The following is a 13,475-nucleotide window of genomic DNA, read 5'->3' on the forward strand; positions in this document are numbered from 1 at the left end:
ATTGCATTTTTCTTAAATCTATGTTCTTTTTTTTAATTAAAAAAACAAATAATAAATATTAAAATTTTGTCGACTGCATCCTTTCCTGGCTCGCTGCTGTCCCGTGACTCCTTGCTTTTTTGTTAGCCGCTGTCGATGGTTTACGTGGAGCCATGACAAAGATTATCAATAACAAGTCCAAGGAAGATATACACATGCGTTATCCCTGCAACGGATATTGGCTTCGCCACAAGCTGGCATGGCTTCTCTTGCCACTGTCCATCGAATGTCCTGTAATGCCTGTTCGCCACATCCATATCAATTGTGTCCTCACGCCTTTGTTTGCTCGCTGCAAGTAAGCAGTGCTGCTCCGTTTAAATATTCAAGAACTTTATGTGGAATTATCGTTTCCATACATCGAAAATTATTACGAAAATACTATACTTAAATTTTCTTATTGGGCTAAATATTTCCGCTACAAATAAAATTAAATTAATTAAAAAAACATTTTTTTTATTATCTGAATTTATTAAATAAACTTTATTTTCCTATTTTCAATTTGAGTAAAATCGTTTTGTCCTATATTCCTTTGTTTTTCCATGAACAGCCAAAACCAATATCAACATCAACGCACAAATGATTTTTTTTTGTTGGCAGAATGAAATACTCAACGTTCGACCATCCTCCGTTCGCCACTCGTATTCGCATCATAATTTGCAATGTGTTTTCTGGCAGGAAGTTGCCGCCGAAAATATGCTGAGAAAATTGAGGAGAGATGCGGAGGGTGAAAAGGTGTCCGAGCTTGTCATATCCTGTTGGCAGCGCCGACAGAGGTTCAGGTGGAGCATCCTCTCCACCGGAAGTGTGAAATATTTTTACCAGCCCCACCGCCAAACTCACCTGAATTTACCTTCTGCTTATGTGGAATGGAATTTTTGCGCTGGAGCGTATTTTATTGGCATTTTGTATGAAATTTGTGGCCAGGCCAGCTAGGAATTCTTTCAGCAATTTTCGTATTAAATTTTTCGACTTTCCCGACGGCCACGATTTCCCTGGAAATCTCGCAATTAAGCTTAAAATCCCCACGAAAAAATACTCAAATTCGCGTTGTTCGCCGTGCGTATAATTGATTTAGCCAAATTGTTAACCGCATGAAACTAGGCAAATTGCGCAAGCCTCTATTGGAGGACCCAGTCCAAAAATCAGGCCCAAATCGAGCTGTAAGTCCGCCGGGGAACCTTTTAATTTCACGCATGCAGTGCATAAATTTAGCATTTTACCATTTGCATTTACATTTGGCATGGGGCATGATTATGCGACACTTGTCAATGGATTTGCATGGCATAGCAGTTGTCCTCTTTTCGGTATTGGCCATTCTGCAGTTTTCCACTTCGATTCGGTGGGAGGATAATCAGGGGATAATCCCGCTCGCATCCCGAAATTCTAGTTGCGGTTGGGGATTTGAAATTAAAGGGAATTCAAGGGAAATTCGGACTAACTTTATTATATGGAAATTATTTGTGAGATCTTCCGAATGATTTTGTTTATTGGCGAAAAATGTATTTGGAATTGGAAAATCAGAATGATTTCTTCTGAATCTTTAAAGTTTAGAATCTAAACTTTAGATGTTCTATGGAAAATGTATTAATCTTGTTGGGAAAAGTTTTTTATGGAACATTCAAATAGGAATCAAAGGGAATTTAACTTAGAGGCATTGTAAAAATGATGAAAAAGAATGTAGGAAAACTTTTTAATTAAAAGATTTGTTGGTTAGAAATTTTTTTTTGCTTTATTAAACAAATTTGATTTATTTATTATAAACATTTTATCTTTCATTTTGAACTGCATTATTTCGTACAATGTAGTAGGGCAATTGTAACTGAACATGCCGAGCATTCCACGCCTGTCAACGCTTCTTCACTCAGCGGCTTTTTCTTAGACGCAATCTAGCGCCAAAAGTGCAAATTCTAGAGGTGCAGTTCTAGATGCTAGCCAAATGTTGCTGCTAATTAAATTGACTTCGTAGGTCTCTCTTTACCTTGCTCCTCTCTGTTTTGATTGCTGGCCGCGGCGTTTGTTCAAAATGTGGGTCAATTATGCGATTCGTCGCGTCACAGACAAAACCAGGATGGTTGGGGGGTGAAAAACATCCATCAGAGGCCATTGAAATGTGCGGGAGGATGGGCAGAGCACAATTCGCACAGCAGGTTGTCTTATGTAATTATTTGTCAAATTCACACTGGGCAGTGCGACAGTGCGGGGCCATCCACTAACGAGCCACTGACACACGGTAACCGCAAAGCCACCGAAACCACCCACCTCAAACACCCCAACAGCCCAGCCCCCCATCGTTTCCCCGGGCAATCAATCAACAGCTGGCTCATTATGACAATCGAAGTATACTATAGATAGAATTGATCGAAAACGAAGCGAAACGAAAATGAAAATATGATGTAGCGTAGCCCAGTTTATATATATGATTGGACCTGGCAAATTGCTTAGTCAACCGGTCCGGGGATCAGAACTTCCGGCCGTGTCCGGCAATAGGAAATAATTATCTAATATTTGTGACAAATGCGGGTGCAGATAAGATTAAAGTTGCCATGCGTATTGAATTTTCCGCAATCGCCGAAAAGTATGCAGCCCTCCAGTTGGTAAATCCCATCGCATTACCATACCACCTTTCAGCATCCATAAACATTAATCTCCAATCCATTATGGTCCACATATAATTCACTCGAAATCGACCTATTTAGCTTTTTACAAACGGTTTTTTTTTGGGTTGATTAATATTACACTCTTTATTGATAAATTATGTGTTAATATAAATAGTGTTTTTAATTTTTTTCTCTTCTCTTTCGTTAAAAACAATTTGGCAAAGTGTATGCATTTATTTACTATAAATATCAGTATATCATTTAACGTCATAGTAGAGGCTAATTGTGCATTTAGTATACATTAAATCAATTCCAGGCAAATGCATTGAGTGGGAAGACCATTGATCAGACGCACATTCACACGTAACACTAAATACTATATATAAATGACATTTTATTTTTTCGTCTTGCCATATTCCCCGATTCCCCGTCCGATTGTTCAGATATTGGCCATAGGCGGGGCCTTGCCTGGGTTTTGCTCCCGCCCAGATAAGAGCTATCTGGTTTCTGTTATAGTGACTGTGTTTGGGGCGCTGAAGGCTTTAAATCGCCTAGATTTATTTACAATTAATTTTATTTGATTTGTCATACATTTCTCCGGCCCAAGTTCCTTTTGCATGAGACCTCAGACCCCAACTTATGTGCAAATACAGGAAAAACAATAGTTTTCTAAATTTTTTTATATATATTAATGTTTATGTTTTTGTTGCGATAATAAAGGTTTCTGGTACATAAGTAATATAGTTAAAGGTTCTAAACTCAAACATTAGAAAATTAAATTTTCTTTTTATCATTAAAAGGCAATTATTTTTATGTTACCCATGGTTATAAATTTTTTAGTGTAATTAATTGCTTCTGGTTTTTTTTATAAAATTACTGTGGCAGTATCTAAAAGTGTAGCTAAAGCAAATTAAATTTATTTTTAAGTTGGACAGTTATTCAACATTTATTTTTCCCGTGTATGCACAATATCATACTTATGTGTTTATGTGTATATCTCTCTCTATCTGTGATCTGCCCCCCCGGAGACCCGCGCCAACCCGCAGCCCCCTTGCTAATAGCTGTTGCTGTTGTTTTTGTGGCTGCTGCTCCCCCACATATGACAATAAAAACAAAAATACGCTCACTCATTCACACACTCATGCCGTCGCACTCACACCCTAAAGACACACACTCACACTATCGGTAACAGTAAACCCAACAAAGCGAATGAATATGAAAATTTTGCACAGAATTTTGCGCTTTGTTCTCCTCCAGTTTTTGATGTTCTTCTCTGTGTTTTTTTTTTCCGTTTGGTGGGTTCAAAGTTTTACAGCAGTTCGCACTTGTGTCGCTTGGGGCCTCGAACCACCGGACATAGAACCGATCGGATGGCCTCATCGAAGACTGTCTTCAGACCCTTTTGGGTCAGAGCCGAGCACTCCAGATATTTGACCGCAGCGATTTCCTTGGCCATCGCCAATCCCTGGGGATAGGTGATCGGCGTCAGTTTCTTATCCTTCAGCTTCTCGATCGTCTGCTTGTCGTCGCGAAGATCCAGCTTGGTTCCAACCAGGATTATTGGAACACTCGGGCAGTGATGGCGAACCTCGGGGAACCACTTGGCCCGCACATTCTCAAAGGAGGCCGGATTAACCAGTGAAAAGCAGATGAGGAACACGTCCGTCTGGGGATAGGACAGGGGCCTCAGGCGATCGTAATCCTCCTGACCCGCAGTATCCCAGAGTCCCAGGTTGATGGGCTTGGCATCCACCATCACATTGGCCGAGTAGTTGTCGAATACGGTGGGTATATACTCGCCGGGAAAGGCGTTGGTCGTATAGCTGATCAGCAGGCAGGTCTTACCCACCGCTCCGTCGCCCACAACCACACACTTGATGGCCTGCATGATGTATGCTGGATTAGAATGGATACGGTAATCGATGAATTCAGCCGCTCAAGAGGTCTTCGTATCTTCTCCAGTAGATCAGCTGGTTTTCAGTAGCTCAACTGGTTTTATGTATGTTTTTTGTGTAGGTAGTTAATTATAATGACTCTGTGGTACTTATTAAATTCAGTAGGTCAGCCAGTTTTTTAATGTGTTTTATATTTATTGTTTAATGTTATATATTGAAAAGGGGTTTTTGGTAGCTGCTTTCAGTGAGGATTTATTTCAGTTCCTCTTCCAAAATGACTATTTTGATTGTAGTTGTTTGGGCGTAATTACTGAGTTAAATACAAACTTTAGTCATTAGTTTTTGTTTTTTATTTTTTTTTTTTTCTGAATTCCGTTTGGCAGCTAGTTTTTCTGATTCTATAGCTTTTGGTTCTCGCGTTGGCGTTTCTGCTTTTATTATTTTGTTTTTTTTTGGCGATTATACAATAATTTGCTCACGCACAAATACAAATGCTGTCCATACACACACACACGGGTACAATGAGAGACATGCGAATTTAAAGTCCACTTCAAACTTCAGTTTTATTTGATTTATCACGAGAGTTTTTCAATCAATATTCTTAATTGAAAGCAGAACTGTGACGGCGTGCTTCCTGTTTGTCGGTATGGTATTTATGAATTAATTGAACCCGCATATGTGGATTTTCTAAGGCAGATACGGAAAAACACGCCCAAACGCTGTGAAATCTTCGCGGCGAGTGAAGAAAATTTCTGCCTCTGCTGGCAGTTGTTGTACTTGTTTTTTCACTGTAGTTTCCTCTCCCAACTTGTTTGAGGGCCACCCGACGTGTGGCTGTCTCGCTTGCTCGCATGCGCCAGCCGCTTGAGCCAAGTACTTTGCGCATACGCTCTCCCACACAAAGAGCGAGAGAGAGCACCACAGTGGCCTCCCACTAAATTAGTCACAGTGAGTCACTCCGGCGGTGACGTTAGTCGTGGCAATCCAGAGAGCAGTATTAGAGAGAACGAGAGAGAGAGATCGTGTGGGAGGGGGAGGCACTCTCTTCACTTGACCTTGCTTTGGTCTTTTTTGTAAATTTTCTATATTTGTTCGCCGATTTTCCATGAATTTCCCTGCCATCGCTTGTTGTTTTGAGCCAATTTCCACGCGACCAGTTTCAGAGATGGGCATTACCCAACTTAGGTACTCACTTTCTTTGGCTTATCTTGGTACAATAAACTTTTAGTGCCGCACCAAAAATAATAACACCGTTGATATAACGAGATAAATATTATTTATATCATTTATATGGGTGAATAACTGATATTGTGACGCAAGTTTTAAATAAAATTATAATTTTATAATTATAAACCATTTGTAAAAAAAAAAAATTATTTTTTTTTATTTATTAGTTTATAGTTGGACATTTTCAAGTAATGATTTTCACTCCATACTTCATACTTTACCCTATGAATGATAAATAAATCACTCGTCTATCACTAACCACCGTACGCAAGGGATATTTGCTGCCATTGACTGTTTTAATGGACCACAAAATTGCGTGTGTTGGCAAAAACCAAAACCCAAGGAACAACAAACAAATAACAACGGCAAACAACGCCAAATATCGACAGTAAAAACCGAAAACCAAAAACAGAACCCAAACAAAATCCGCCGCATCCGCATTCAGTTAAAAGCGATAGTCGAAAAATTTCGTATTTGTGTTTTGGCTTCCGCCTGTATCACCCCCCTGTGCCACGCCCATTTTTTGCATGGATTTTCACATTGAAAAGTTTAAAGAGCCGCCGGCGAATATTTTCGCGTTTAAGTTAATTTCTCGCACTGCTGATGTTGCTGCTGTAATTGGATAATTAAATAGGCGCCACAAAATTTGCTCTTCAGCAATTCGAATAGCCCGGCATGAATATGAATTTCAATAATATACATTTCAAAAAGTTTTTAATGGAATTTATTGTAAAAAATCGGCAACAATTAAATCGCCAATGAAGTCCGTTCAAGTGGAATAAATGTTTCTGTTTGTGCGTGGGTGAATCATTCGATTTCGTATTCGATTCCAAGTGGGTGGGAGGTGCAAGGTTATCTGCCGATCAGGGGTTATAAAAAAATCTAGGTTGGTATTTCAAAAGGGGAATAACAGACTATTTTCAAATTAATTATCAAATTACAGAGGAATTTATGATTTACCAATCGAAAGCTTTAATTACGTAGAAATGCGATAAGTACTAAAATTGTGGAGGCACTAATGTACCATTTTATGTAAGAGATATCGATGACAAAGCAAATCTCAAATTATTATTGCTATGAAAATGATAGCTGCTCGAAAGTCCGAAATAAAACAATTTATTTATTGTAGTGTATTTATATTTTCCATTCCTTTCTTATTGGTCAATGGCATTGTGGGTCATCGAAGGATATTTTCCAGTTAACAAGTGTTTTAAGGTGCATCCGCCACACCTCTAACATCCCATATTTTAGTTCTCACATAATTTTGGCTGCACTCATTTTCTGCTGTTTTTTCTTCCAATGCGATTTGGCATTACCGCTCCGGATGGTCTTGGACTTTTCAGAGACCTTTCGGAGACTGCGAGAACTGCGGGTACTTGGAGTACTGGGCATCCGCCGCACAGTGGTTTGCTGGGCTGATAGCAAATCAATAGTTAGTCTTATCGCAGAGTTGCTGGATTGACCGAATCGGGCCGTCAGATAGGAGGTCTCCTCGAACAAGCTCTTCTCCTCGGGACTAAGCGCCTGCCAGGCCTGGGCGGCTTCTCCAATCAGAGTCATCGCAGGTATTTCGGTATCATCGCACAATAGACGGTATTCCCGCAGAAAGTTGTACGGGGCGGAGTGGCTGATGAACACTGGCGATTTGGAACCAGTGCAATATTCGTTGACCATGGCGAAGCGAGGGAATGGACACAATTTTGATATAAATGGCGAGATCTTAAATTTAAATTTTACTTGAAATTTCGCAGAACGGTGTTATAGATCGAATCTTTAAGAATACTTGATTAAGACAGTTGCACACTGATGAAGATTTGGATGGCTGATCGCGTTGTAAAGTGTATTATTTCACAAACACTGGTAGAGTTCAGTGTAGTTAAATGTGTGTGTATGTGTGCACTGTGAGGAAATCGGTTAACAAAAATCTATGCCCTATTTCTATAAAAAAATTAAAATACAATACGCCACATTTAAAAATTTTTTAAAAATGAAAACTTAAAATATTTTTGGTATGGCCCAGTTTGTTAGTTATCACTTTTATTTAGAACTCTCCATGCGTGTTTACTGCTGCGAGTCTGTGTAGTAACTGAAGGATTTTATAGACAAGCTCTAATGACACAATTCGAAAATAAATTTTGGGCTACTTAGATCTGGAAATAACACTTTCAAATCGTATAAGTATAGACACATCTTAACGTTCAAAACAATCGCAATATATAATAATAGACCGGTTTATATTATGTTTAAATTCCAACGCATTAATAGAATTTCTTAACAGACGTTAAAATATATAATTTCAAACATTTGATATATTTTGGTTCGCTATAATGGTGATAAATGGTTGCAATAAACAATTTCAATTGCGAAAGTAAGAGTAAAAATTAAGCGAACTTGCATTGAATTGCAATGATAAACGTTGGCATATTCAGGCCTTTATCCGCATATCCTTATTACGACGTGTCCATTACGGAGTGGAAAATTGTGCAAATAATTAAAGCTAAAGAGCGATACATATGACAGGGAGTGCAACAATTATTTGATTACTGTCGCCGGGACTGCCAGTTGCCTGTTCAGTTCCCTTTGCTTTATAATTGGCGGAGTGATATATATATATACGTATTACGTACACCCACCCCCCAGTAATCGATCCAGGAATTCCATAGGAACAGCTTGCAGGCCATTATGCAGCGAGTTATTCATAATTGTTGTTGCTGCCCAAGTGGCAGGGAAATGCATAACAAACTGAAAAATATTCAAGCCATTTTTATTGCCACACCAGACGGACCGCACAACAGATATATATATATGTATGTACAATGTACATATAGGGACTGGCGATAATGAATGAATGCGCGCTAAAGAACCGCAGCCTGAACCGAAAAGAGCGAAATAAAACAAATACTGAAACTGCAACTGCAACTGCGAACAGAGGCTACAATAACAATAAATTAAACACTTTAACGGTCGTGCGAGGAGCGGCTGAATATAATATCCCGAAATCGCATTAAATTATAACATTACAAACGAACCAAATTATGTTAGAGTGGTGTAAGTTTAAATTGTGTAGCCGACTTTTAGGGTGGATTTCATTAATCTCAAACTGTAAAATTATAGCAACGAAATAATGTAGTTATTATACAATTTAATCAAATATAACTTTGTTTCCTATAATTGATTTAGTATTATATAGTTAATCTTCTGTATATTAAATTATATAAAATTATTTGATATTGAAGCTAAGCAGTCAATGATTTTCTTAGTTCTTGTAAGCAAGAATTCTAGAAATGATCGGGCCTATCGAATTAATTTACGTGTACATTCCTCGATTCCACGGTTTATAATATAATTAATAAAGTAATATAAGGGAAGGAGAATTTTTGTTGTACTTATTCCTTTTTTTTTTTTGGTTCCAGTTGAATTATTGACTACATCTTATTTCTTAGCTTATGCTGAAAATAATTAAAACAATAATTGTTCTTCCTTAGCAATCAAATATCTAAAAAGTTCGATACTCACGGATGTACACTCCAGATACTGACCGTATCCACTTTAAGTGATCGCTGACCCGGATGTGTATCGATGGATAACCACCGGAACAGTTGTCGGGCCTAAGGTGTATAACCCCGATCAGGGTGGGAGTGCCGTCGATCAGGGCCACAGCGCCGCCAAAGTCACCGTCACAAACACCCTTGCCGCCTTCGCCGGAGGTGCACATTTCATGAGTCTCCAAAGGGGGGTAATACTTGGCGCACTCCCTATTCGTTATGACCTTCACTATCGTGCAACGCATCCAATCGGGCAGCTCCCCATCAGATTTTGCATTTCCCCATCCACATATCACGGTCCTTCCTCCCGCGAAGCGTTCCAAAGCATTTGCGGAGCGTGGCACGCGTAACCGATTCAAGCGATAGTCGAACTTCTGATACGGAACCTTGACCAAGGCAATATGGCGCTTTTTGTCATAGTGAAAATAAAAGTTTTGCTTGTAGACCCTCAAAATGTCATAGCCCCAGTACGCTCTCTTTGAGCCGAGGTGGACCTCAATATACTGATACATAAGGACACCCCTGACTGTGAGGATCCATTGGTTCGAAATTATTGTGCCGGCCCCAAACTCAAGTGCAGACAATTGAGTTCTGGCATAGACGATCCCAACGAGGAACACGATCGTATAAGGTCTGGCTGGATAGCCACCGGCGATCCTGGGTTTAATTTTCGGTTTTGCACTGAACGACAAGATAATGAACGATAAAATTAGTAATGTCACGACGAGCCTCATCGCCAATCAGTATAACTCTGGACATATAACTTTGACTACAAACTAAGTTATGATATTCTTGGGTTTTTACTACCAACTGGGGGTGTAACGAACCAATTTATATGGAATGTTCCGTGTGGCCAATAATATTTTTAACGGTTTACTTTGTGTAAAGCTCACTTTTTTAATTTTTTATATTTTAGGATCCAATTTTGATGTTTTTTTATAAGAAACTATTTAATTTATAATATTTTTTATTAGTAAATCAATTAAGCTTTTTACATCTATAAAATTTATAATTTTAGCATAAATATAATTTTAACAGAATTAATTAACTTTTAAGTTTTGTTTAGTTTCTTATATTAATACTTAAGCAGAAATTGTTTACCTTCGTAATGGTATTTGCTTAAATTATTTGACTATTTATTATTTATCAATAAAAAGTTGAATATCTGGAGGTAATTAATATTATTCTGTTCGCTTCTCGTAATTGTAAAGTTCGAATTCCTTGGCGATTTAATTGCTTAAATACTTTTCCGATTTCCCGTTTCACTTTATTCGCTTGCAAATTTAATTTATTTAATGAGCAGCGCAATAAAACGCATTTACTGTCAAGTGATAAAATGGTATTCCAGCTTCGAAGCCCCATGTTTTCTTTTTTTCCCGCCGCCCCTGGCATATTTTTCATTTATATGTGGTCCACATGTCAGTAGCATTTTCCACCCATTTCCACAGCCTGTTGACATGCAGCAATTATTAACTTTTGTGCGGCTGCTGCCATGGCGCCGTGTGTTTGTTATTAATTTCTTGTTATTTATGCAAATAGTTGGCACTTAATACGCGTGCAAATATATTTAAATATTTGTTTCTGTTTTTCACTCACTCTCTTGCAAATTGCTTTGTGCATTGCGATAAATTAACAGCAAACAAAAAGCAACAATGATCGGCTGGTGACACGTTCTCCGCTTATCGATAATTTCGAGTTCCTTTATGGAATGTTAAACTTTTGAGCATGGACAAAGTATGAATTTCAGACCATGGAAGTACCGAAAGTTGGACTCGTTCGAGTCTGGTCTGGTCCGAGTTCCATAAACTCGGCAGAGTTATCGCCAGCAGACGTGAAGTCATCTCTGGGCACATTCTGATGCACTGTGAAAAAAAATTAGCATCTAAAAAAATATTACAGCTTTTAATAAAATTAAGGAATTTTAGGAATTAATATATAATATTTTAGGACATAGTTTCCTTCATTTTCTATGAACTATAAGTTGCGAATTTAAAATTCAAAGCTTACACATTTTCCTACTTTTGTTTATCACTATTCTACATATTTCTCTCAGTGCATGCATATGCATTGCCTGCTTTTCGGATCGGATTCAGTTTGGCTCGACGGGGGTCACGTCTGCGGGTCCTTGTTGGCCCGGTCTGCCATGTCCTGGCCCGACTTCGTCCTGTTTGACTGCTTATGAATAAAGTTGTTTGCTGGCTTGTCAATACACACATGGCATCATCATCATTCCTCCTCCGTTACCGCCCTCCCACCCCCTTTCAATTGGGGTTATTTGTCGCTCTATCTGGCCCCGAATCGGAGGGTGTGGGACCCCCTTTGTTGACTTTTCGGCTTTCAATGGGCCACGACGTCTATTCATTTTTTGTGCTGCGCTATTAGGGTTGCCATCAACACCCCTCCATTTGCCCCGAGCAATTTGAAATGAAAAGTTGTCTGCCGTATAAACATATGTAGAGATGGAAAAAGAAAACACAAGATGATACGGCGAGGTAGGCAGTAAATAGCAACAGGCGTGGTGACGAAATGTGTCCTTTGACATTTGATCGCTCGCCTCCGATAATCCTGACAGCATCGCATCGTTGGCTCTTCAACAACTCCGCCAGCTTAATGGCTTGCTGCATAATTTATAGCACATCGAGGTCCCATCAAAACGCTTTAACACGAACCGGGTGGCGAAAAAAAGACGGCTAAAATACTTGGAAAAGCTGCGGCGAAATGTAGTCCACAGAGTCGTTGACTTTAAGCCGTAGACAATGCGGGGCATTAGGCATCCATCCCGATCCTGAGCGGATGCAGCAAAAGTAATTAAACACTTTGTGGATGGGTCCATTAACTGGCCTATAAAGGTCATTCGTTAAAAATCGAGGTAACTTAAAGCCCAAATTAATAAAAATAATAATACCTGATGGCTAACAATATAATACTATATATTATATACTATACACAAGAAAAGAAATTGATACCACATAAGATCAAATCGATCACAGTTTCTTATCATGTTTTTTTTTTGGGTGTATCGAAGACCTTATGTGCACTTTTAGTCTTTAATTAGTTTTACTTTAGTTGCTTTTATTTTTTTTTTGAGAGCATTAAATCTCCGTCTTCTCCGGACTTCAACTCCTGTTTGTGTGCTTTTCCCTCACTCAATTACAAAGTTCAGCTCACATGTGCCCACAAGGAGTCGCCTCCTGTGTTGGCATCCTGGAGTTCTGCCTGCGACGACTTTTACTCACACACTTGCCACGAAGCGTCTTAATTTACTTTTGCGCTCAGGCGTCTGGAAAATAAAAGTGCCAACGGTGCCTGAGCCTTTGTCCTGGGCCTAAAGAAAAACTAGCGGGAAAATAGTGTGAAACGAGAGAACTACGGCAATTTCCTGCACATTTTCTAGCGGTTGAACTTGGGCTGTCGACTTGCTCCGTAGTGCAGTTAATTATAATTAAGCCGAGTTAACTAACCACTTGCTGGCACTTGGGAGAAACTCTACAGCCCCCCGTTCAAGTCCACAGGATTAAGCGCAGACACCTTAAATATATGTCAGCTAACGTTATGGCTGTCTTAATTAAAGTTGCGTTCATTAAAATGCCGACAGCCCCGAAAAGTAGGCCACCAAAACTGTTGCATATTCAAACATTTATTCAATACGCCTTCACCAGGGATTGTTACTTCCTGTGGTGGTTACAATTGTTGTGGGATTTTCACAGTGACGAACATCAGACTTCAAGGAAGCTGCAATGCCGTGCACTGAGGAAAATTATACAAAAAAATTACTAAAAAACTAACTAAGAAATTTAATACAAATTCTGTTCTCTAAATTTAGAGCCAGATTTCTCCCAGTTTTATTTGTAAATCTGTTAGAATTCAAATGTACGTAAGTCAAGCGAAAAGGAACTTATTTATTTAAATTCAATCTTATCAACACGGAACATCTTCCGTTTTTGTTCTCTGTGCTTTTGCCATCGGCGTTGTTCCTTCATTTGCAAGGACAATGCGACACAAAAATAGAAACCGTTGAATGAGTGAATGAATGCCTGAATGGGTGAATGAATGGATGGAAACCAGACAGAAGACTGGCAGGGCAGGCAGGAATGCCATTATAATAAATAAAGAGCCTTTCACTCATAACTGGCGCACAATGCAGCCAAAGCCATGAATATCCCAACTCCTTG

The 13,475-nt window shown here is 39.0% G+C and overlaps 4 protein-coding genes across 5 annotated transcripts in view; 1 reads left to right on the plus strand and 3 right to left on the minus strand.

Moving 5' to 3' along the window:
• The window catches only part of LOC108065801 (uncharacterized), a 33,755-nt gene that overhangs the window by 6,749 nt on the left and 13,531 nt on the right, over window positions 1-13,475 (plus strand). The window lies entirely within an intron of this gene.
• On the minus strand, window positions 2,750-4,671 carry Rac2. The gene has a single exon (XM_017153975.3). The coding sequence runs from the start codon at window positions 4,522-4,524 to the stop codon at window positions 3,946-3,948; it is 579 nt and encodes a 192-aa protein (XP_017009464.1). The 5' UTR covers window positions 4,525-4,671; the 3' UTR covers window positions 2,750-3,945.
• LOC108065804 (uncharacterized) lies at window positions 4,811-7,842 on the minus strand. Its single transcript, XM_017153976.3, has one exon. The coding sequence runs from the start codon at window positions 7,430-7,432 to the stop codon at window positions 7,013-7,015; it is 420 nt and encodes a 139-aa protein (XP_017009465.2). The 5' UTR covers window positions 7,433-7,842; the 3' UTR covers window positions 4,811-7,012.
• sphinx2 lies at window positions 9,084-10,078 on the minus strand. Its single transcript, XM_017153974.3, has 2 exons — window positions 9,275-10,078; window positions 9,084-9,207 (listed from the first exon to the last, which is right to left on the minus strand). The coding sequence occupies exons 1-2, from the start codon at window positions 10,035-10,037 to the stop codon at window positions 9,203-9,205; spliced, it is 768 nt and encodes a 255-aa protein (XP_017009463.2). The 5' UTR covers window positions 10,038-10,078; the 3' UTR covers window positions 9,084-9,202.

This window comes from Drosophila takahashii, chromosome 3L (assembly GCF_030179915.1).
Source record: "Drosophila takahashii strain IR98-3 E-12201 chromosome 3L, DtakHiC1v2, whole genome shotgun sequence".
Taxonomy (NCBI): Eukaryota; Metazoa; Arthropoda; class Insecta; order Diptera; family Drosophilidae; genus Drosophila; species Drosophila takahashii.

What these genes read in the sequence shown, in the direction of transcription:
- Rac2 (XM_017153975.3), bottom strand. Translation starts at nt 4,524, where the DNA reads ATGCAGGCCATCAAGTGTGTGGTTGTGGGCGACGGAGCGGTGGGTAAG.
- LOC108065804 (XM_017153976.3), bottom strand. Translation starts at nt 7,432, where the DNA reads ATGGTCAACGAATATTGCACTGGTTCCAAATCGCCAGTGTTCATCAGC.
- sphinx2 (XM_017153974.3), bottom strand. Translation starts at nt 10,037, where the DNA reads ATGAGGCTCGTCGTGACATTACTAATTTTATCGTTCATTATCTTGTCG.